The sequence below is a fragment of the Nycticebus coucang genome, chromosome 7 (genome assembly GCF_027406575.1).
Source record: "Nycticebus coucang isolate mNycCou1 chromosome 7, mNycCou1.pri, whole genome shotgun sequence".
Lineage (NCBI taxonomy): Eukaryota > Metazoa > Chordata > Mammalia > Primates > Lorisidae > Nycticebus > Nycticebus coucang.
Window position 1 is genome coordinate 137,035,671 of NC_069786.1, and position 20,504 is coordinate 137,056,174.

Genomic DNA, 20,504 nt, shown 5'->3' on the forward strand with positions numbered 1-20,504 from the left:
TGGAACATGATCTGCCCTCAGAGGGCACAAGGATCCCCACGAAACATCTGAAACCCCATGAAAGGACTTGAAGCCCTAGGCTCCTACAGGAAGCCCTCACACGCTAACTCCTTTTTAATTAACTTAAATCTGACTAATTCTAACAAAATTTACCTACTTTTAATCTATTAGAGAGCAGAGAGGCCGGTCCCAGAGTCTGCCCTGCAAGGGAGGGCAGAGCTTAGGGAGGGGTTATGGGTGAGCCAGAGTGCCAGGCACAGGCACACTCAAGTATCAGGAATGGGACAGGGGGCCTCCAGAGGCTGCCCTACAACGTTCCCCACTCTGTGAACCTCCTGTGTCCCCTACTGATGAGCCCAGGCCTGTGCAGGTGATGCCGTATGGCTCCGGAGGCTGCCTGAGGAACCAGGCTCTTCCAGACAGGAGCCTGGAGGCACCGTGGGCCACAAGCATGGGCTCCCATGCCCACCACCCCTGTCCTGCCATGCGACTTGGGAGGATAAGGTCCTGGGGGCTGCACCCGCCCACGCTCACCCGACTGGTCCACTGGGCTCTGTCCCAGATGGCCCACCTGTAACCGGCACTTGTGAGGTTGGTAGTTTTAGGCACTTAATTTGTGGAGGTCGTTACTGTTACAGCAGCTGTGACAAATCTGCTCGGCACAGTTTTGGGTGAGGGAGGAAGGCCCTGGTGTGCTCTGCTCTGGGTGACGGAGGCCCCCTTCATGCCTGAAGGGCTTCAGAAAGGGCCCAGTCTAAGGAAGGGAGACCATGGAAACCCTTTCTTCCTATGTTGACCACATGCCACAACCAAGGACATGAGGCCAGGCCTATGGGGTGAGAAACGGATCCCTTCAACTGTGACAGGAACCCTGGTCCTGCCCATCAGACCGGATCCCACTGGGAACAGGCTTCTGGGCAAAGTACTCCTCTCCCTCTAGAGTGACCCTGGAGATACCCCAAGGGTTATCATCCATGCACAGTCTAGAGAAACAGCCCAGGACCCGTCAACAGAGCCATCCCTTCCTGGGTAAAGCTAGCAAGCAGGACAGCGTGTCTGGCGGGCTGTGTCAAGTGCATGCCTGTGGAGCGCAGGTCGGCTTCCTCAGCCACAGGGAGCCAGGCAGCCCAGGGCCAGCCCCACCTTGCCCAGCAGCTCGGTCTTCGCATAACCGAACAGCGTCAGCGCAAAGCTGTGGTTGATGCCGTAGATGGTCCCATCCGGCAGGAGGGTGATGAGGCCACTGATGGTGCAGAAGACCCACACAGACGCTGAGTAGCTCCACTGGGGGACCACCTCACTGGCATCCACCTCCTCACTGCTGGATTTAGATTTCAGTTTTAAACTCAGAGGGAAGGTGGTGCCGTCCCTAGCTCTTCCAACAGACCGTTGAATTTTGAGGTTCTGAAAAAAGGGCATAGCATTTAGCAAGGATTCATGTGGACAGAGCCCTGTGTATGTGCTGCTTCAGGTCCCAAGAATGTCTACCCCCGACAGGACTCTTCCTTCCAGGTCTCCTCAAGCCCCACATTGCCCCAGGGGAGGCAGAGCCCAGACCAGGGTGTGGCAGCTGGAGTGCAGAGGACTAAGTCCAGAACTGCCCCGAGTGCAGCCACACAAGGGCTATGAGTGAACCTGACCCAGGGAAGGAGAGCGAGAAGACGATGGGACTTGAGGAGGTTTGGCCACACCTTGAAAATCTGTACCACCCTTGCTCTGCCCTAGGGTGCTGATCCCCTGTTCCATGTGTGTGGAACAAGGAAGAGCCAGCATGGTCCTCCCACCCTTCCCAGCCTCAGACGATGTCCTCGGTGTCTACCTCTGAGAGTGACCTAGACCTTCATTTCCTATGCCCCCCAGCCATTGGAGGCAGTGGCTTCGTGCTGGCACTGCCCTCTGGGCAGCCTGGCCAGCCCCTACCGGCCTTCTCAGTTCTTCCAGCAGCCAGGTCCTGGCATTACACTCCCTGTCCTGTAAACACTGAGAATGTCTTTGGTTTCCCAATTTTATTTTGACTAATCAAGGTTTTCTAGATAACAAACTAGGACCAGGCTTTGCCCCCGCCCTTGTTTCAGGGGTCATCCGTGTAAGCTGTGGCCTGCGTCAGAGATGCGGAGCTCACTGCCCAACCCTGAGTGGGGGAAGCACCCACCTCACAAGCACCGCCCCCCATCAAGGTCTGAACTTGAGGCCCTGGGCTCCCCATGGGGACTTTCTGGGACTTGGGGGTCATGTGATTTTCCCTGGTCCTACCTTTGGGACGTGCTGGCCAGGAGGCAGCTGCACAGAGGGGATGAGGTCTGTGACGCGCTGCCCCACCACGTCTTCTCCACACGCATAGCCGTGGAGATGAGCAAAGAGATGGTCACACGATGTGATGGTCCCCTGGAGAGAAACCCAGAACTCTAGTGCTGCTGCGAGAGCTTCTCGCGTTCCAGATTTCAACATCACTGAGCCTCAATGCCTCCAAGCTAAACGCACAACCCTGAACATGACTTCTACCCCTCAAGGTAACAGACAAATGAACTTTCATAAAAACACTGTCTTCTTCCTGCCAGAGGCCCCTCAATGGTGGCTTTCTCCATGTGCCCAAGCCCCACATCCCAGCTCGCATCCGAGCATTGCCTCCACTGCCAGCCACTGTCTGTGGGGTTTACATGTCACTCCATTTAAGTGACAAGGCAACTCTAGGAATAGTTATGACCACATCCCCATTTCACAGATGAGAAAACTAAGGCATGGGAAATTTAGCTCCTTGCCCAGACACAGATGACTGGGCAGAAGCACAATGGGGCAGACCCTCCAGACTCATCACTCTTTCTTCTAAAGACAGACAGGGAACAAGGTCACTGACATGATGGCAAAGGAGGGACATGTGGCTGCAGTGTCCCTTACACAAGGCAAAGCCACACACTCACATCACTCTGGAAATCCACTGAGGCCGAGACCCGCTCCACAGGCTCCAGGACCACCACGCAGCACAGGCTGCGCTCCTGCTGCAGCCTCTTCATCCACACCGACACTGGCACCTTCTCCCCACTGCGGCTGACGATGTCCACCTGCCGACAGACAGGCTCAGGTGGGGCCCTGCCTCCTGGACAGCCATCCCAGACTCCAAGGAGTTTGAACCCTGCTCACCTGTCTCACACTTCAGAAATGTAGCAACATACAAACTTGGCTTCTGATACTGAACATTACAGTCACTGAGGGCAGATTCTCTCTCCCCCTCAGCTTCATGGCAGTTTCTGCTCTTTCTTAAAGAAACAGACACCAATGCATGTGGAATATCTTAGTCTTTCTCTTGCTAGCTGTCAGGTTCTTCAACCAGCCAGTCTCTGATGCCAATGACCCTGTCTGAGCTTCCTCTGTGCCTTCCTCTAACAGCTCGGGCTGGACAGGTGGCACAAAAGGGAGGGTCAGAGCTCCCCAGGGAAAGGGTCCAGGCACATGCCTCCAGCCCATTCCAACAAACACCAAACACACAGAATGTGTAAATTCTGATGCAAAAATTAATAAACACAATAAAATTATATTGCTTTTTGAGAATCTGGTGTGGTCCTCAGGTCTGCAAGATGCCAGCCAAGCTACCTCCCTGGAACAAACCGGGGGCCCTCTGAGGTGCCCTGGAGGGCCAGCCACAGCCACCCTACCTGTTTCTGTGGTACTATCGCTTGTAAGGGCCCCCACCTCTGCCCCGGCTGGGGGAAATGGCACCCCTTGGTGGTGTTTTAAGCTGAAGAAGCAGAAGTTGCCTGGTGCCACCCAACCCCCAGCAGTGCTCTTCCCACCATATGCTGTTGTCACCTCTGACCAGGCCAGGGCCCCTCCAAGCCCCACTCACCACAGTGCCAAACACCACTGCAGCATGGCCATCAGCGCCCATGTGCTCCTCACTGAGGGCCTCAAGGACAGCCGAGTCTGACTTCAGGAAGAACTGTGCAAGCCTCTGACCGACCAGGCTATGGCTGCTGCAGCCCAGGAGCCTGCAGGCTTTGTCGTTGGCAACCAGGATCTGAGGGGTGAGGACATGGGCATCACCAGCAGCTCCTCTGACTCCCATAGCAGCCGAGAGCCAAAGAGAAGAGCAACCTGAAGACCAGCATGGTGGCCCAAGGCCTGACTGCCCCACAGGCCCCCCCCCCCAGACGCCCAACCTTGGTGCCGCCTGGGGCTTGACCACAGGGAAACAGGTCAGTGCAGACGGAACCCATGCACCCTTCACCAACCACATGGACCATATTTGAGACTCTGAAGAAAACATGGGAGCTTCTATCAAGCCCTCGCCTCACGTTTCAGTTATCTGTGAGTAAGTGCGCATCACACACAAAAGCGTCAGCCTGGAAGCGGCACACGCGCCCTCGTCTCAGCTAGGCCAGCAGCTTAGCAAGTGTGAGTATGTAACGTGCCTTTCCTTGAATCTCTACTTTGCAAGAAGACTTAATTCATTTTGATTGACTCATTTTAGTTCTCCAAATTTTTACCTTTTGTTAACATATAAATAAAACCAAATGGTTACAGTTTACATATTAACTATTAACACTCATGTATAAGTATCCTAACTGTACTTAAAACATGAATTCCTCTGTCTGCAGTTAGAGGTTTAAGGTGCAAACTCCAAACATCTGCATCTGCATCTCAGACCAGCACACACCTCTGTGGTCTTGGCATCCACGGTGAAGACAGCTTTGTTGGGGTTGCACACAGGAGCCGGGAGCAGAGGGGCAGACCACCCTGCAGACAGCCCCTGCAGCAGGGAGCAGCAGGATACGCTGGCCTGGGACCCAGCACGCTCAGCATGCTCCAGGGCAGCAGGGCAGTGCAATTTGCTGGTGCAAATATTTTGGGCAGCCAGTGATGACAGACAGTAGGAGCTCCATTTGTCTTCTAGAAAGAAAAGAAAACTGTACACCTCACATGGCTGCCAGGACTGCCCCTGCAAATGGACCACAGGGAGAGTCAACCTGCAGCTGGCCCGCTCTAATCCTGCTCTAAATGTGGGTCCCAGCACAGAACAATGTCCTCTCAGGACCCTGAGCAGCCCAGACCAGCACTTCTAGGTCTAATTAAATTTGAAGGTCTCTTCCCTCCCATCATGCCAAGATCCCACAGCCCTCCAGCCACTGCCCTCTCACTCCTGGAAGACTGCACACAGTTCAGGAGCGGCTCATACCCACCCACCCACCCTGCCTTCTTTCTCTCCTGCCACATTCACTTTCTGCTGCTCCAGAAGATCTGCTCTCAGCAACACCTCCAGTGGCTCCCACACTCTACCCAGGAGCCCCTGCTCAGTCCTCACCCTGCTACTCACACCAGCAGTCCTGGACTCCCTCCATCCAGAGTACATGTCCTCCAGGCACTGGCTCCAGCCCGCCTCCCATCACCCAGGGACCTGGCTCCAGCCCACTACTCAACAGCTCCCAACCCACAAGACTCCAGCCTGGCAGGTCCTGAGCTCCTCTGCCGGGGAGCCCGCTCATCCTCCAGCACTACCATGTAAGATGTGACCCTTCTGTTTCTCTCCCACCCTATCGTCTCTCTTCTGTGGTCTACATGTAGGATCCTCACATCACCCAGCTCCCTGACAGAAGCCCCTCGTGCCTCATCTTCCCGGCAGCAGTCATCATACCCGGTTTGGCCACGCTCAGGATACCATACCTTCAGCTCCTGCCCCAGCTCCCCATGCAGCTGCCACAGTGACCTCCTAAACCAACACAGCCCCTTCCTCAGGGCATCTCAGGGCTTCTCTGCAGGATCCCCACTCCAGCTGCTGACACCTCACCACTCAGCTCCAGCATCCTTTTCTTTCTCTGTCAGACCACTCCTTACCCTTGAGACCAGACCCCACCTCCCTTCTCCTGCAGCTCTTTGTCCTGGCTCTGGCCACCTCTAATGTCCCAAAGGACTTCTCCATTTTCCAGGGCCACCCCGACTTCAAGCATGTAGCCTCCTACCAGTGAGTCCCTCAAAGATGACAAGGCTTTCTGCCCACTGTTGTCCAGTGGGGAAGCCACTGCCCCCCAGCACTCGGCCAAATCTAGGACACCCCCCACACCCCCACATAGTGAGGCTGGCAACCCATATGCATCTCTATTTCCTTGCCATGCCTACCATTCAGTAAGCACTCATTGACTGAGCTAACGTTGCAAAACTGCATCTCACTTGCAACCAGCCTGGGGCAGCATTCTCACACACTCTGCAGAGAGGAAACATTCTGCTGTGACCTGACCCCAAAGTGTGCAGGTGAATTCCAGCCACTGGCTGAGAGTCACAGCAGGGAGGGTCTGGCCAATACCTCCCACACATGTGCCCAGCACCTATACAAATGTCTGAGAATAACCAACTTTAATGACCACCCAAAGGGTTTCTATAAGGAGAAAACAGTGACTCTGTATTTTAATGTCAACAGAGACACCCACAATGACCAGAAGGCCATTACCGGAGAGCGCCATCCTGCTCTGGCAGAGCTTAGAAAGCCCATTCTTTCTGCTCAGGTGTCTGCGGGCAGCAGAAAATGACTTGCTGGACTTGGAGATGGTCTGTGCAGCTGGGCGCTCCACTGGCACTGTCAAGGGGGTGCTCCCAGATGGGCCTCTCTGGTCCTCTTCAAAGACGGCTGAGCCTCTGTCCTCCATGGGAAGGAGGGACCAAGCCACCACCTCTAACAATCGTAAACTAGAAAACAAAGTGCACCTGATTAACATCTGCAGCACAAGAACATGAAGGCAGTTTAACCAACTAATCTTCACACTCCTGAGTTAAGCTCAGCTCCAGATGACACACACACCCACTTGCCACCCGGGTCAGACCCTGGAATGTGAGAACAGTCAGCCCAAAGTTTGTATTCCAATGGTACACCCACATTGGAAAGCAGTTTGCCATTTACCCTAGGACCAAGTAATTATACTCCTAGATATTTAATATTTACATAGAGGGGTCTACACAAACGTTGACAATAGTTTTACTCATATTAGTTCTAAACTGGAAACAATACAAATGTTTATCCATCAACAGGAAAGCAAATAAGTAAACTGCACTATATCCACACAAAGGAACCTATTTAGAAATAAAGAGGAATGAACTAGTGACACATGAGACACAGGCAAATCTCAGCATCTTTACGCTGTGTGTCAACAGGCAGGTGTAAGAGGTGTGCTCTGAGATTTCCCTGACATGAACCTCTAGAAAAGACAAACCTGAGCTCCAGTGACGAGAAGCAGTGACGGGGCCAGCTGTTGGGCGGGGAAGCGGGTTGACTAAGAAAGAGCACAGAGGAAATTTTTCCAGTGATGATTGATTGCGATTGTGTTTATGCCTGTCTCAAAACTCACTGAACTATGTACTAAATATGCATACATTTTATCGTATGTAGATTATACCTCAATAAAGTCAATTTTTTAGTGCCAATAAATGGACAAAACAGCTGAAGAGAAAATAGTGAGTTAGAAGATACATTTGAATAAATAACCCAGAATGTAACACAGAGAGACATGATAAAAAATATGACAGACAGAAGTTAAGAGTTAAAGACTCAGGTAACTGAGCAAACAGTTAATTGGAGAAAGAATGGGGAGGAAGAAGCACTTAGAGAGTTACCTTAGGGCAGCACCTGTAGCTCAGGCAGCAGGGCGCTGGCCACATAAACCGAGGGTGGCGGATTCAAACCTGGCCTAGGCCTGCTAAGCAACAATGACAACTGCAACCAAAAAAAAAAAAAAAAATAGCCGGGCATTGTGGCGGGCTATTGCCATCATTGTTGTTTGGAGGGGCCGGGCTGGATTTGAACCCGCCAGTTCAGGTGTATGTGGCTGGCGCCTTAGCCACTTGAGCCACAGGTGCCGAGCCTGGATGTTTTTCTATGACTCTAGCTTTATATGGAGTTTTCATGTCTGCCAGGCTGGAGTCTTGTGGGTTGTGGAGTCACACCCTCCCTGCTGTGACTCTCCCCTGTCTGGGGCAGCACCCCCCTGCCTCCCTCCCCCTGTGACTTACAAGGGTCCTCGATCTGTAAATGTCTTTATTCATTATTGAAGATAAAGGTAATTCTTTTCTTTTCTTTTTTTTTGAGACAGAGTCTCAAGGTATCGCCCTGGGTAGAGTGCTTTGGCATCACAGCTCACAGCAACCTCAATTCTTGGGCTTAAGAGATTCTCTTGCCTCAGTCTCCCAAGTAGCTGGGACTACAGGCGCTCGGCTAGTTTTCCTATTGAAACACTAAACTTTAAAAAAAAATAAAAGAGACTATCTGCAAAAATGTGGGGTAGAGAAAGTTGTTTGTTTTTTTTTTTGTTAGGGACAGAGTCTCACTTTATCACCATCAGTAGAGTGCCGTAGCATCACAGATCACAGCAACCTCCAACTCCTGGGCTTAGGCGATTCTCTTGCCTCAGCCTCCCGAGTAGCTGGGACTACAGGTGCCCACCACAATGCCTGGCTATTTTTTGTTGCAGTTTGGCCAGGGCCGGGTTTGAACCTTCCACCCTCAGTATATGGGGCAGGTGCCCTACCCACTAAGCCACAAGTGCTGCCCAAAGGATTTTTTTGTTGTTGTTTTTTGTTTTTAAAGACAGAGTCTCACTTTATCACCCTCAGTAGAGTGCCATAGCATCACAGCTCACAGCAACCTCCAACTAACTCCTGGGCTTAGGAGATTCTCTTGCCTCGGCCTTCCAAGTAGCTGGGACTACAGGCGCCTGCCACAACACCTGCCTATTTTTTTTGTTGCAGTTTATCCGGGGCTGGGTTTGAACCTGACACCCTTGGTATATGGAGCCGTAACATTACCCACTGAACCATAGGCACCACAGAGAAAGATTTTTTTTTAAAAACAAGGCACAAAAAGTTCTAGCTATGAAATAAGAATGATGAAATTAACATTTGATTTGAGAATGTCTGTTCACAAAAAACACTATAATGAAAATAAACGATAAACAACTTGGAAAGTTGTTTGCCATGTATATAAACAACAGAGATTTAATATCTAGACTAGTTTGGATTTTTGTTTATTTTATAGACAGGGTCTCACTCTGTCACCCAGCCTGGAGTACAATAGGGCAATCACAGCTCACCATAGCTTCAAACTCCTGAGCTCAAGTGATCCTCCTGCCTTAGCCTCCCGAAATGCTAGAATTACAGGTGTGAGCCACTGTGCCCAGCCCAGAGTAGCTTTTAAAGGTCAAATATTTAAAAATTTTTAAAGACATAGTCCAATAGGAAAATGACGAGAAATAGAAAAAGTTTCACAGAACAGGAAATCCTAGTGGCCAACAAACTTATAACAAGAAGCTTAACTTAAAAAAAAAAAAAAAGAAGAAGCTTAACTTTATTAGCATGAGTAATCAGAAGAAATTAAGAACGGGTGGCGCCTGTGGCTCAAAGGGATAGGGCGCCAGTCCCATATGCTGGAGGTGGTGGGTTCAAACCCAGCCTCAGCCAAAAACCACAAAAAAGAAAAATTCTCTATGCAGAAGAAATTAAGAACTGTAACAAGGGCGGTGCCTGTGGCTCAGTGAGCAGGGCGCCAGCCCCATATACCGATGGTGGTGGGTTCAAACCCAGCCCCAGCCAAACTGCAACAACAAAAAAAAATAGCCAGGCGTTGTGGCAGGCGCCTGTAGTCCCAGCTACTGGGGAGGCTGAGGCAAGAGAATCGCCTAAACCCAGGAGTTGGAGGTTGCTGTGAGCTGTGATGTCATAGCACTCTCTACCAAGGGTGATAAAGTGAGACTCTGTCTCTAAAAAAAAAAGAAGTGTAACAATACCAAAAATTGGTAAGGATTTGACTCAACAGAACTCTAATAAATTAATCTCTTTATAAAACTATTTATTTTGTGAGTTTTTTTGGCTTAGATTTATAATCTAGAGAAACTCTTGCACGTGGGCAGCAAGATACACGAATGTCGAGGGCAGCAAGACACACGAATGTCGAGGGCAGCATGGTTCTCAATAGCAAAGAAAGATAGAAATGCAGGAAGGCAATGAAACAACTTAAATGTTCATTAACATGAAAATTCTGGCATATTGGGTGGCGCCTGTGGTTCAAAGGAGTAGGGCACAGGCCCCATATGATGGAAGTGGTGGGTTCAAACCCAGCCCCGGCCAAAAACTGCAAAAAAAAAAAAAAGAAAAGAAAATTCTGGCATATTCACGCTATGAATTATAGCATTGAAAATAAATGAACTACATACAACAAGAATAAATCTATTAAATAAAAAAAATGAAGTTACAAATGACTATTAACAGTAGGATTTCTCCCCTATAAAACAAAATAACAAAATAAAATAATCTAAGTATATTGTTTAGGGATACACACATGGGTGATAAAACAACTTCATAAATAAGAGTGATAAACACAAACTTCAGGGAGGTGGCATCTCTGGGGACCCAACAGAGCAGGATGGCACAGGGTCTCCTGACCTCCTGATGTGGGCAGTGAGCATTACTGGGAGATACGTGACTAACACTGTCTTTACTCTTTTGTATGAATCAAGTAATATATACTAAACACTAAAAGACATTCTACATTCTACACACACACACACACACACACGTGCCAGCATGGGATCCTGAAAAGTAACAGCTCAGTATGAACCCAAAGATGTGCAGCAAGCTAAGAAGAAATTAAATAGTAAATTACTTGAATGTATTATTTTCCTTCAAGTAGCAACATTTAAAATGTCATTTAGTGACAGGTTTATATTTCCTCCTCTCATCATCTAAATACACTAGTAATTTCTACAATAAATAACAATAAGGTAATCATACCGAAAGGTAATTTTCTACTTCTAGAACCAACTACAGAGAAGTTGGGAACACAGCTTCAGAACACATTGTAAATGTTATAAAACATTTTTTTAACAAAGTAATATAACTCTTCAGAATATACTAATTTGTGAAAAACATAACTTCAGACTTGTCAGTGTTACCAAACTTTACTCTAAAAAAGCAAAGTGATGCAGTGTGAAGAGCCCTTGCAGCTTCCACTTACGAATACCATTCTGGGGAAAGGAAGGCACCTTATCAGAGGTCTGCCTGGAATCCACCATGCAGCTAGGAAGCCTAGACCACATGGAGGGGAAAAAATGGCCCACTAACCTCCAGCTGAGCAGTTCTCTCAGCTGTCCACAGGCCTTGGTCATGAAGAAGCAATAAAATGATTCTCACTCTAAATTAGTTCCATGCTAAGCAACAAAGGGATAAACATTGTACATCACCCACCATGTGCCCAGAAGCCTAGGGGCAGAGTTACTGTTATTTTATATCTGCTCTGAATGACAGATGCAGGAAGCCAAACTCAGACCAAATTTTGACACCTGATGGTATCAAAGAGAAATCCTATTCCCATTGCTGACTGTGATTCCAGAGGCAGGAATGACCCTGCCTCAAATCAAACAGAAGCAAAGAGAGCTTTGCAGGGAGCTTCTGAAAAAGTAATCCCTCACTCTTTGGGGTGAATACCTACAAGCAACCGTCTCTCTCTCTCTCTCTCAACAGAACATAAGTTAGGAAGCAAATAGCTCCAATTGCTCCCAGCAGCTCTGTAGCAAAGAGCAGAACCAGCCTTTGGGCAAAGCCCACCAAGGTGGACAGCAGAAAAGAAAATGGCAAGGAAAATTCCGAGCCACTGAGTCAATCCCCCCAATCCAAAACCTTTCTTCTGGACTTAGGTTTGGGAGCCAATATTGCCTTCCTTTCTGATGGAGCTAAATTGAGCCCGTGGCTTTTTCTTGCATCCAGGAATGCATCCAATGAATGCGCAAAGGCTCTTGGAGGAGGCACGGGCAGGGGGCTGAGTCCTGCAGAGTCCTACAAAGGTCAAGACTCCCAAAGAGGAGTCCAGCACATGAGTGAGCAGGTGGAAAAGGAATCCGCAAAGCTGGGCATAACCCCCAGGGCCTGCCCGAGCAATCCCGAAAATTGACTTTAAAGGACTCAAGGTGGATTTACTGAATGAGGAGATGTGGGAATTAAGGGGTAAAAGGCATCAAGGCAGCATCTCTAGTTTTCAGCTCAGACACCTGTCAGACTCTGAGAAAAGAAAAACTGGTGAAAATAAATAAGATTAAAGATAAAGTCCAGGTACGTATGGGACTTGTAAGTGCTGGAGTCGAGAATCGGTGAACACACGCTACCCCTCTTTGGTTCGCCCCACAAACGTTTGCTGACGTGCTCGCATTCCCAAGACATAAGCTCCGGAGCTCATCTTTCAGTACGACAGACGAAAAGCAAGGAATGCACACAGATCTGAGCGAGCACAGAGCGCCCGGGTGCGCGGGCCGGGGCCTGGGGCTAACGGCCGGAACCCCACAACCCGGGCTCCGAGCGGACCAAGCCGAGCAGGCCTGGCGGCGCTCAAGGGACACCAGAGGTTGGGGGGTGGGCTGTCCCGAGGGCCGGCGGCGGCGCCCTTCGGAGGTCGCGGAGCCAGACCCACCCTTCCAAGCAAAGGTCTCTCACCTGGGGCTTGTGTGGGTCCCACCGCCGAGCTCTCTTCGAATGGCGGGAGGGAGCGCTTCTAGCCCCCCTCATCCGCGCTTCTAGCCCGCCCAGCCAATCGCAATGCGACTCGTGCCGACTGACAAGCACCGCGGACCAACCATTGGTACCTATGGGCGGGATCGCGCGGGCCCGAGCCTGGAAGCCCGCCCTAACGGTTGCTAGGGACGCACCACCGGACGCCCCCTACGGCGCCTCAGAAAAGCCAAAAGAGATGGGCGCCTCCGCCAGCCCGGGTGGGCCGACGCTGTTTCTTCTCTCGTCGGAATCAAGAAGGATGAGCAGCGTGGAGTCCGCCTCTCGGCGGCCTCGTTCTGGAGGCGGGGAGCACAGGTTGGCTCCGACGGGCTCCCGCAGTGGTCAGGAAACGGCGGCGAGCGAAGCCCAGCTGGCGCCCCGCACCTGCCCGCCCTGTGCCGATCGTCGGGAGCAGCGGGTTAAATTCGCACGGAAACCCAGGAGAAAACTGCCGCTCTTGCCCCTCGGCCCATTGTCCAGACGCAGCCAGCGAGGCTCGCAGAGCTGGCGATGCACGTAGAACCTGCCCGCACCTTGCAACCCACGGAGAGATCCGCCTGGCTCGCGGTCGCCTCCGCCTCCGAGGTCGGAACAGTAACCTGAGCCGATCCTCAAGCCCAGAGAGACTCTCCCGTTTGCTTCGACACTCTCTCAGTCCGCCTGTGGCCACGGCTCTGAGCTCACTGCTCCGACACCCTCGGCTCCGCTTCCCGAAGTTGGCAGAGAAGGCACCACGGACGACCTCGCGAAGGAACTACAACTCCCGTGAGGCGCTGGGCCCGCGCAGGCGCCTCGGGGGGAACGCAGCATCTGCGTCGAGATTCCATTGGCTGAGCCGGCTCAGAGCCCGGAGTCCTGGTTGGCTGAGGGGCCTGAGGTAACGATTCCGGAAAGGGGAAGAGCAGCCAACATGGCGGCGGAACGCGGCGCGGGGCAGCAACAGTCGCAGGAGATGATGGAGGGTGAGCGGCCCTTGTGGGCGGCGGGCAAGGGGCTGGAGGAGCTACGGGCCGGCACTGCCCCTTGCTGGAGGGAGACTCGGCGCCCGGCCTCCAGCCACCGCCACGCGGTCCCCTGACAGCTGACAGCCAGACCCAGGGGTGCGGGGGAGGCTCCAGACCCCGGGGAGCCCCAGGCCCAGCGCGGCATTGGCCCGGAGGGACCCAGAGCCAAAGGGAGGGGCGGCGGCGCGAGTCCAGGCCCAGGGGGTGGGGCCGATCGGAACGGGGTGGCTCGGAAGCCGGGCTGGAGCCTGGCTCTGAACCTCTGTGATTGACAGACGAGGGAGCGGTCCTCCGTCAGCTGCGGAGGAAACTGAGGCTCGGGCCCCGGGACCCGCCTGAGGCTGCTCCCTGGTTCACGTGGCAGGGTGTGGAAGGGTCCTCTCTCGAAAGCGAATGGACTGAGGTGAAAGGGTGATGAGCGGTGCGATGAGATTAAGTTATAGAAGGCGGTGCCTATTTTCAAGGTTGTCACAGTTCTAAAAATACACTTCAGCTTTCTTCCCTTTTGATTAGTTGGGGAAAAAATTATGTCTATATGTGTATGTGTATATATACATACACCTGTGGATATGTACGTAATCACATACATGAATATACAGTTGCATACGCACACACGTTCACATACACCTACCCCAACAGGAGAGTCATGGAGTGCCTCTGTGCTTTTGGCTCCCCTGGTTTGGTGAGAGGTACAGACCTCCCAGAGGAGCAGTCACTGGTTTCATGTGAAAAATGTTAGGTTTCATGTGAAAAATGCAGAACTGGAAGGGGGTGGCGCAGAAGAAGGGCCAGCATGTTTGGGAGTAGTAAGGGCTCCACAATCAGGGCAAGCTCTGAGCTGGACGTTGAAAAATAACTAGAAGTCAGCTAGGTTGGGGATAGGGTTAGGGAAAAGATCAAAGGTCACTCCATACAAAGGATGCTGCCTAGTCACAGGCAAACAGGTATGAAGGAGAGTTTGACCAAGAGCGACAGTCATATGTGATGAGGGTGGGAAGTGGCCATTGAAGCTGGTCAGAGAAGGTTTTGGAGATCTGAGGCTGAGGTTTTAAAGGTCTTGGACTTCAATACGTTTGAATCTTTGTAAGTAAGAAGTGCCTCTTCCTATCATCCCTCTTCCTCTATCCCTCTTTTGCTGTTTCCGTGTCTTAGTAAATGGCAAATACAAAGCCAGGCTTTTCTCTCCTACTCCCACCTGTCTACTTAGTCAAGGAGCTCCGACACCTCTGCCTTTTAATATCTTCAGATCTTCAGTATTTCCTCCCTTCTCACTGCCCATACCTAACTCAGGCGTTTGTCCCTTCTAGGCTGGATTTCACTGCCCCTGCTCACCATCCTATCATCCCCCTCACTTTCCTACATGTTGGTCTGTCCCATGGTCCAGACCCTCTCTGCCACTCTCAGGTTTTACTTTGGCTGCCTTTTATTAACTAAGCCCCTCCTAACCTCTCCCCAGTCTTCTTAGGACATTCCTTCCCTAAGCCTGGACCACAGAGTGCCCATGCTTGGTGATAACTAATTTATTAAATGTCTATTCCATGTCATGCCCATACTGAGTGATCTTAAGCCTTTTCTAATTTAAACCCGACAGCAACTCTGACGTGTAGGCACTATTCAATCTCCCTTGTACAGGTGAGGAGACTGAGACTTTGAAAAGGAAATTATTTGCCAAAACACTATCTCTGAGGGCAAGATGCAAACTCAAGAAGAGCCATTGGCACTCCAGAAATATTTTTGGAGTCAAAGAGCAGATTTTCTGGCAACAGAGAATAGATAAACAGGGCAAGACAAAGACAAGTCACAGAGGGACCAGGGAAACAGCAGGGCAGTAGTTCAGGCCCAGGTAATAAGTAGATGCTGAGCTAAGATGGTTGCCAGGACAAGGAAGGAGAGATGGGTTTGGATGTTTTGGAGGTGGATTTTGTAAGGACTTGTTTCATGCAGTAATCCTTTCCTGGGTGCTACTTGGCTAGGCATAGCCAGAAATACAAAGGTGAAATAGAACTTTTTCTTTCCCTTAAAGAGCACAAAAGAATACTTCCAGTATGGTGGATAATTCCAAGTAATGTGATTGCCTCACATCTTACAGTCTTCCAAAACAGGTCATGAAAAGAACTATGAAAAGTGTTTTGACAGCCTTGCTACAGAAGTCTTACCTGCCCACATTTAGTATTGGCTTACTCATTAATTAAAAAATATTCACTTGAGGGACTTTACCTAACAATTGCAATCAGTGTAACTGGCTTATTGTACCCTCAATGAATCCCCAACAATAAAAAAAAAAAAAAAAAGAGAAAAAAAAAATATTCATTTAACACCTTTGACAGCTTTGAGTTGGTAGCACTCTGTCCAGTAATATTTATTACCAGTGACTTTTCCTTGAGTGGTTCGCACTGTTGGTTATATTTTAGTTTTTCATTGGTACCTGTCCTGGTCTGGTTTGAGTGAACCTGTGAACTGGGCTGGTTTTCTTGGCCACATGAATAGTGGAGTGTGGACAAGGTATGTGGCTTACAGATCACTGTAGTCTCCTCTGCAGAGGATATCCAGGCCAAAAGTGAGAGCCACTCAAGAGGTGATCACTATATGGTAACATGAGTATGTTAGACCACAAATGAGCCCAAGGCTTTCAGAACATCAGCAATTATTTACAAGTTCCTTGAGGGCAGTGTGTTACTCTCTTAAATATCCATGTGGCCTCCATGCTCTGTTCTCTCTATCTTAGTTCTGCCGCCACTGTATGCCTCAGATGGTGCTGGGACATGGGAAACACTTTAGATGTTCATTGAACTAGAGTCAACAAACATTTTCCAATGGTCTTTTTTAACAGCTGGGTGCAAGTCTGTTATATATTCCTCAGATAGGCACATTAAACGGCTGTGGATTCTTACTGATGTTTGGGTTTAGTTGACAGGCGGGTCGAATCCGAAGAGTCAGGTGATGAAGAAGGGAGGAAGCTTGGCAGCAGCGGTGTGACAGACCTCAGCAGACAGAGCCTGAAGGATGGGGAGGAGCAGGGGGAAGAGGACCCAGAAGGTACCAGGCCAGCTCACCGGGGTGCTGGCTGTGTTGCATGGGATCTGTCCAAGGGCGGTGGGATTGTGTTACTCTTGGCTGTGCCCTCGGTGAGCCATGGTCAGATGGGTGTGCTCTCTGGGAGAGACGTGCCCCCTCTAAGACACCCCCTCAGTGGGCCATCTTGGCAAGAAGAATGTGTTTTTTTCTAATTCCACCAAGGCCAGATACTAGTGTGTCATGTGGGACAGAACCAGAAAACTGTTTTCTTAATCGTATATTCAGAAACCAGGATTTGAGGTGGCTGGTTTCTAGGCTGCTTTGTCCCACCTACACAATAGAGATTTGCAGTCTCTTGGAGAAGTCACTTTGAATCCTGCTCCACTTTGTCACCCACACCCCTGATAGATGTGAGGAAATCATTTTATGTGGAAAATAGTTTAATAGCTTCCTATTGTTGGGGGATTTTTTTGTTTTGCATGTTTTGGTGTTTTTGTTTTGTTTGAGACAGAGTTTCATGCCATCTCCCGGGTAGAGTGCCATGGTGTCACAGCTCACAGCAACCTCAAACTCTTGGGCTCAAGTGATCCTCTTGGCTCAGTCTCCCTAGTAGCTGGGACTACAGGTGCCCTGCACAACATCCAGCTATTTTAGAAACAGAGTCTTGCTCTTGCTCAAGCTGGTCTTGAACTCCTGAGCTCAAGGGATCCTACCACCTCAGCCTCCCAGAGTACATGAGCCCATTTTGGGTTTTTATTTAAGAGACAGGGGCACACTCTGTTGCCCAGGCCAGGTATCAGTGACATGCTCACAACTCACTGCAGCCTTGAACTCCTGGCCTCAAGCCATCTTCCTGCCTCAGCCTCCCAAGCAGCTGGGACCACAGGTGCCACCATACCCGGTATCTCCTATTGTTTAGTGAATAACAACAACAAAATAAATTTAGAGTGAAGAAAAGTACATTTTTCAGCCCATAGCGGTGTTTTTTTGCCCTCCTCAGCAGTGGTCCAAGCCTTTTGATTTGTTTGCTTAGAAAATCAATTTATATTGAAAAGAATGAGAATCTGCTGTCTGCCAAAAGAAAAGAAAAGAATGAGAGAAACCACATGAACACAGAAACATGTCCAAAATGTATTATTAGGTTAAAAAGCAAGTTTCTAAACAGTATGATATTTAAGTGTTATTTTTAGCTAAAAAATATGAATATGTAATTTTACTTGCCTAAAAGAGAAAACACACCAAACTGTGGATGGTTGTCTTTTGGAATAGCTGGTTTGAGAGGGACCTGTGGGTTCACCATTTTGTAGATTTTATGCTAATACAAGGTAGGGCTAATCATGCATTATCCCTATAAAAGTTAAATATATAAAACAAAGGTAATTTTTAGAATAATGTGCTCTCACTGCTAGCAAAAATGACTGGTAACTATGGCAACTTAATTTTAAGGCAAAAGAAGATTACCACAAAAGTAACCGTCACATGTACTTTGGAACTTCAGGGTCGATATTCTGGGAATGACGTGGGTGGAGTAGAGTGCATGGAGGTGACAGGTGGAAGCTTTCAAGATCGTCTGACTTAGTCACAGACAGTGGAAGTGGTCACAGGCAACCCCCGCTGTCCTTAGGTGTGTGCTGCTGAGACATGGGTGTGCTCGGAGGACCTACCATGTGGTGCCTGTCCCGGGCTCACACTGCAGGCTAAAGGTGTCACTGTCATGACATGTGACTATAATGATATAGCGTTGCAGATGAGGAGAGTAAGGCACACTACAGCTTACCCAAGGGCACACAGCCACCAGACGGAACCTGGCGTGTCTAAATCCAGGGCTCTTTCCTCCAGATGACAAGCTGATTATGAGTTTTCTGGGAATATGCATTTGTGTTCCTTAGAGAAACCAGGACTTGCTCCTACCTGTATTTAAGTCTTAAGTTGAAATAAAACAAATTTAAACAAGTCAACTGTTACTTTCTACTTATTTTCCGTAACTCATTTTTAAATATGATGAACACATAAGACATTCTGAGGCTGTTCTCAGCTGATAACCTTGTTTGAAAGGCTGGCTGACACTCCATGTCGGGGGCCAGCACTGTGCTTGGTACGTAAACAACAGTACCCTTTCAAGGCTTTTGACTGTGTGTCTTGAAGTGCCTGGGACAGCCCCAGTGTCTCCGTGCAGCCCAGGGTGAGTGCCCGTGGTGCCCCCTTTGCTCTCAGAGTGCCCAGAATTAGACTCGGAGTGACTGGCACCTTGCCTGATGATGGCGCTTCTCCTAGCACAGCCTCTGAGCTTGGGAGTCCTGGGTCTGTGCTGTCTTCTGGGGGGCTTGGTTGGGCCCATCTTACAGTTTTTCCCAGTTCCTTTTATTTAATTCTTAGGTTGGTTGGTGTCCTACAAAGTTCAATAAACCACAGTAAGCCTCATGTTTTTTAACTAGCCACAGTCACTCAGGCAGAGTGAAAAGACCAGGATGTGAATGTACAGGTGAAAGCCATGAGGGGCCTTCACTTTGCTGAGCTGCTCCAATGTCAAGCTCCCCTGGACCTCAGTTGAGGAGCCAGCCATCAGGGCCAAGGCCCAGGACGGTGGGAGCTGACTCAGGTGTGCTCCAGGAAGGAGGGGCATCGTGAGCTCAGAGGAGACAGAAACAGTGACACTCAACTTTTAGGCCACACAGGAGAGAGCATCCCACACTATGCACAGCACCTGGAGGGAGGCAAGAAAGATGAGCGGCCTGCTTTCCTACAACAGAAGGACAGCAGGGGAAAGGGGCTCTAAGAGAAATGCCTTCCAGTCAGAATACGTGACCTCATTTGGACCCTAATTCAAGCAAACTAGGGGAAGAAGGGAGAGAATATGGTCAGGAAATGTGGGCAGTGTCCCCAACAATAAATAAATAGATGGATAGACTTATCTATGTGGGCAGTGTCCAGGCATAGTGGCTCATGCCTGTAATCCTAGCACTCTGGGAGCCGAGGTGGGTGGAGTGCTTGAGCTCACAAGTTTGAGACCAGTCTGAGCAAGAGTGAGACCTCATCTCTACTAAAAATACAAAAGAAAACTGAGACCAGAGGATTGCATGAGCCCAAGAGTTGGAGGTTGCTGTAAGCTATAACATCACGGCACTCTATGCAGGGCGACAGCTTAAGACTGTCTCAAAAAAAAAAAACAAAAAGGCTAGTCACCCGTAGTTCAGTGAGTAGGACGCCGGCCATGTACACCAAGGTTGGTGGGTTTGAGCCTGGCCTGGGCCAAACAACAATGACAACTGCAAAAATAGCCGGGCGTTGTGGCGGGCACCTACAGACCCAGCTACTCGGGAGGCCGAGGCAAGAGAATGGCTTAAGCCCAAGTTTGAGGTTGCTGGGACCTGTGACACCACGGCACTCTATCTAAGGTGACATAGTGATAGCCGGGCGTTGTGGCGGGCGCCTGTAGTCCCAGCTACTCGGGAGGCTGAGGCAAGAGAATCACTTAAGCCCAGGAGTTGGAGGTTGCTGTGAGCTGTGTGACGCCACGGCACTCTACCGAGGGCCATAAAGTGAGACTCTGTCTCTACAAAAAAAAAAAAAAAAAAAAAGGTGACATAGTGAGACTCTGTCTCAAAAAAAAAAAAAAATGCAGGCAGTGACTGGATGTCTGGTGATCTTGAGGAATTACTGTTACTCATTTTTTTTTTTTTTTTTTAGACAGAGTCTCACTCTGTTGCTCTGGCATCATAGCTCACAGCAACCTCAAACTCTTTGGCTCAAGTGATCCTCTGGACTTAGTCTCCTCAGCTGAGATTACAGGTGCTTGCCACAATGCCCAGCTATTTTGTTTTAGAGATGGGGTCTCACTTTTGCTCGGGCTGGTCTCGAACTCCTTAGCTCAAGCAATCCACCCACCCAGCCTCCCAGAGTGTTGGGATTACAGGTGTGAGCCCCCGTGCTGGCCTACTGTTACTCTTTGTGTTTCAAGGGCTGGGGTGGCGCCTG

The 20,504-nt window shown here is 49.8% G+C and overlaps 2 protein-coding genes across 6 annotated transcripts in view; one reads left to right on the forward strand and one right to left on the reverse strand.

Moving 5' to 3' along the window:
• PASK (PAS domain containing serine/threonine kinase) overlaps positions 1 to 12,594 on the reverse strand; it is a 55,854-nt gene extending 43,260 nt beyond the window's left edge. For 3 of the 4 annotated variants that reach the window (XR_008381221.1, XM_053597212.1, XM_053597210.1), the window contains exons 1-7: positions 12,454 to 12,594; positions 6,437 to 6,672; positions 4,652 to 4,884; positions 3,842 to 4,012; positions 2,919 to 3,059; positions 2,254 to 2,385; positions 1,144 to 1,404 (exon numbers count right to left, since the gene is read on the reverse strand). Coding sequence is in view for 3 of the 4 variants with exons in the window: in XM_053597212.1 (XP_053453187.1) it covers positions 1,144 to 1,404; positions 2,254 to 2,385; positions 2,919 to 3,059; positions 3,842 to 4,012; positions 4,652 to 4,884; positions 6,437 to 6,632 (1,134 nt within the window). In the remaining variant the exon portion in view is untranslated. Of the gene's footprint in view, positions 1 to 1,143; positions 1,405 to 2,253; positions 2,386 to 2,918; positions 3,060 to 3,841; positions 4,013 to 4,651; positions 4,885 to 6,436; positions 6,673 to 7,193; positions 7,254 to 12,453 lie in introns of all 4 variants that reach the window. The other variant, XM_053597211.1, reaches the window with a different exon arrangement.
• Positions 12,595 to 13,370: 776 nt separating this feature from the next.
• The window catches only part of PPP1R7 (protein phosphatase 1 regulatory subunit 7), a 39,335-nt gene continuing 32,201 nt past the window's right edge, over positions 13,371 to 20,504 (forward strand). The window contains exons 1-2 of one of the 2 annotated variants that reach the window (XM_053597252.1): positions 13,371 to 13,472; positions 16,422 to 16,550. In XM_053597252.1, coding sequence (XP_053453227.1) covers positions 13,421 to 13,472; positions 16,422 to 16,550 — 181 coding nt within the window. In that variant the 5' untranslated portion in view covers positions 13,371 to 13,420. The remainder of the gene's footprint in view (positions 13,473 to 16,421; positions 16,551 to 20,504) is intronic. The other variant, XM_053597253.1, reaches the window with a different exon arrangement.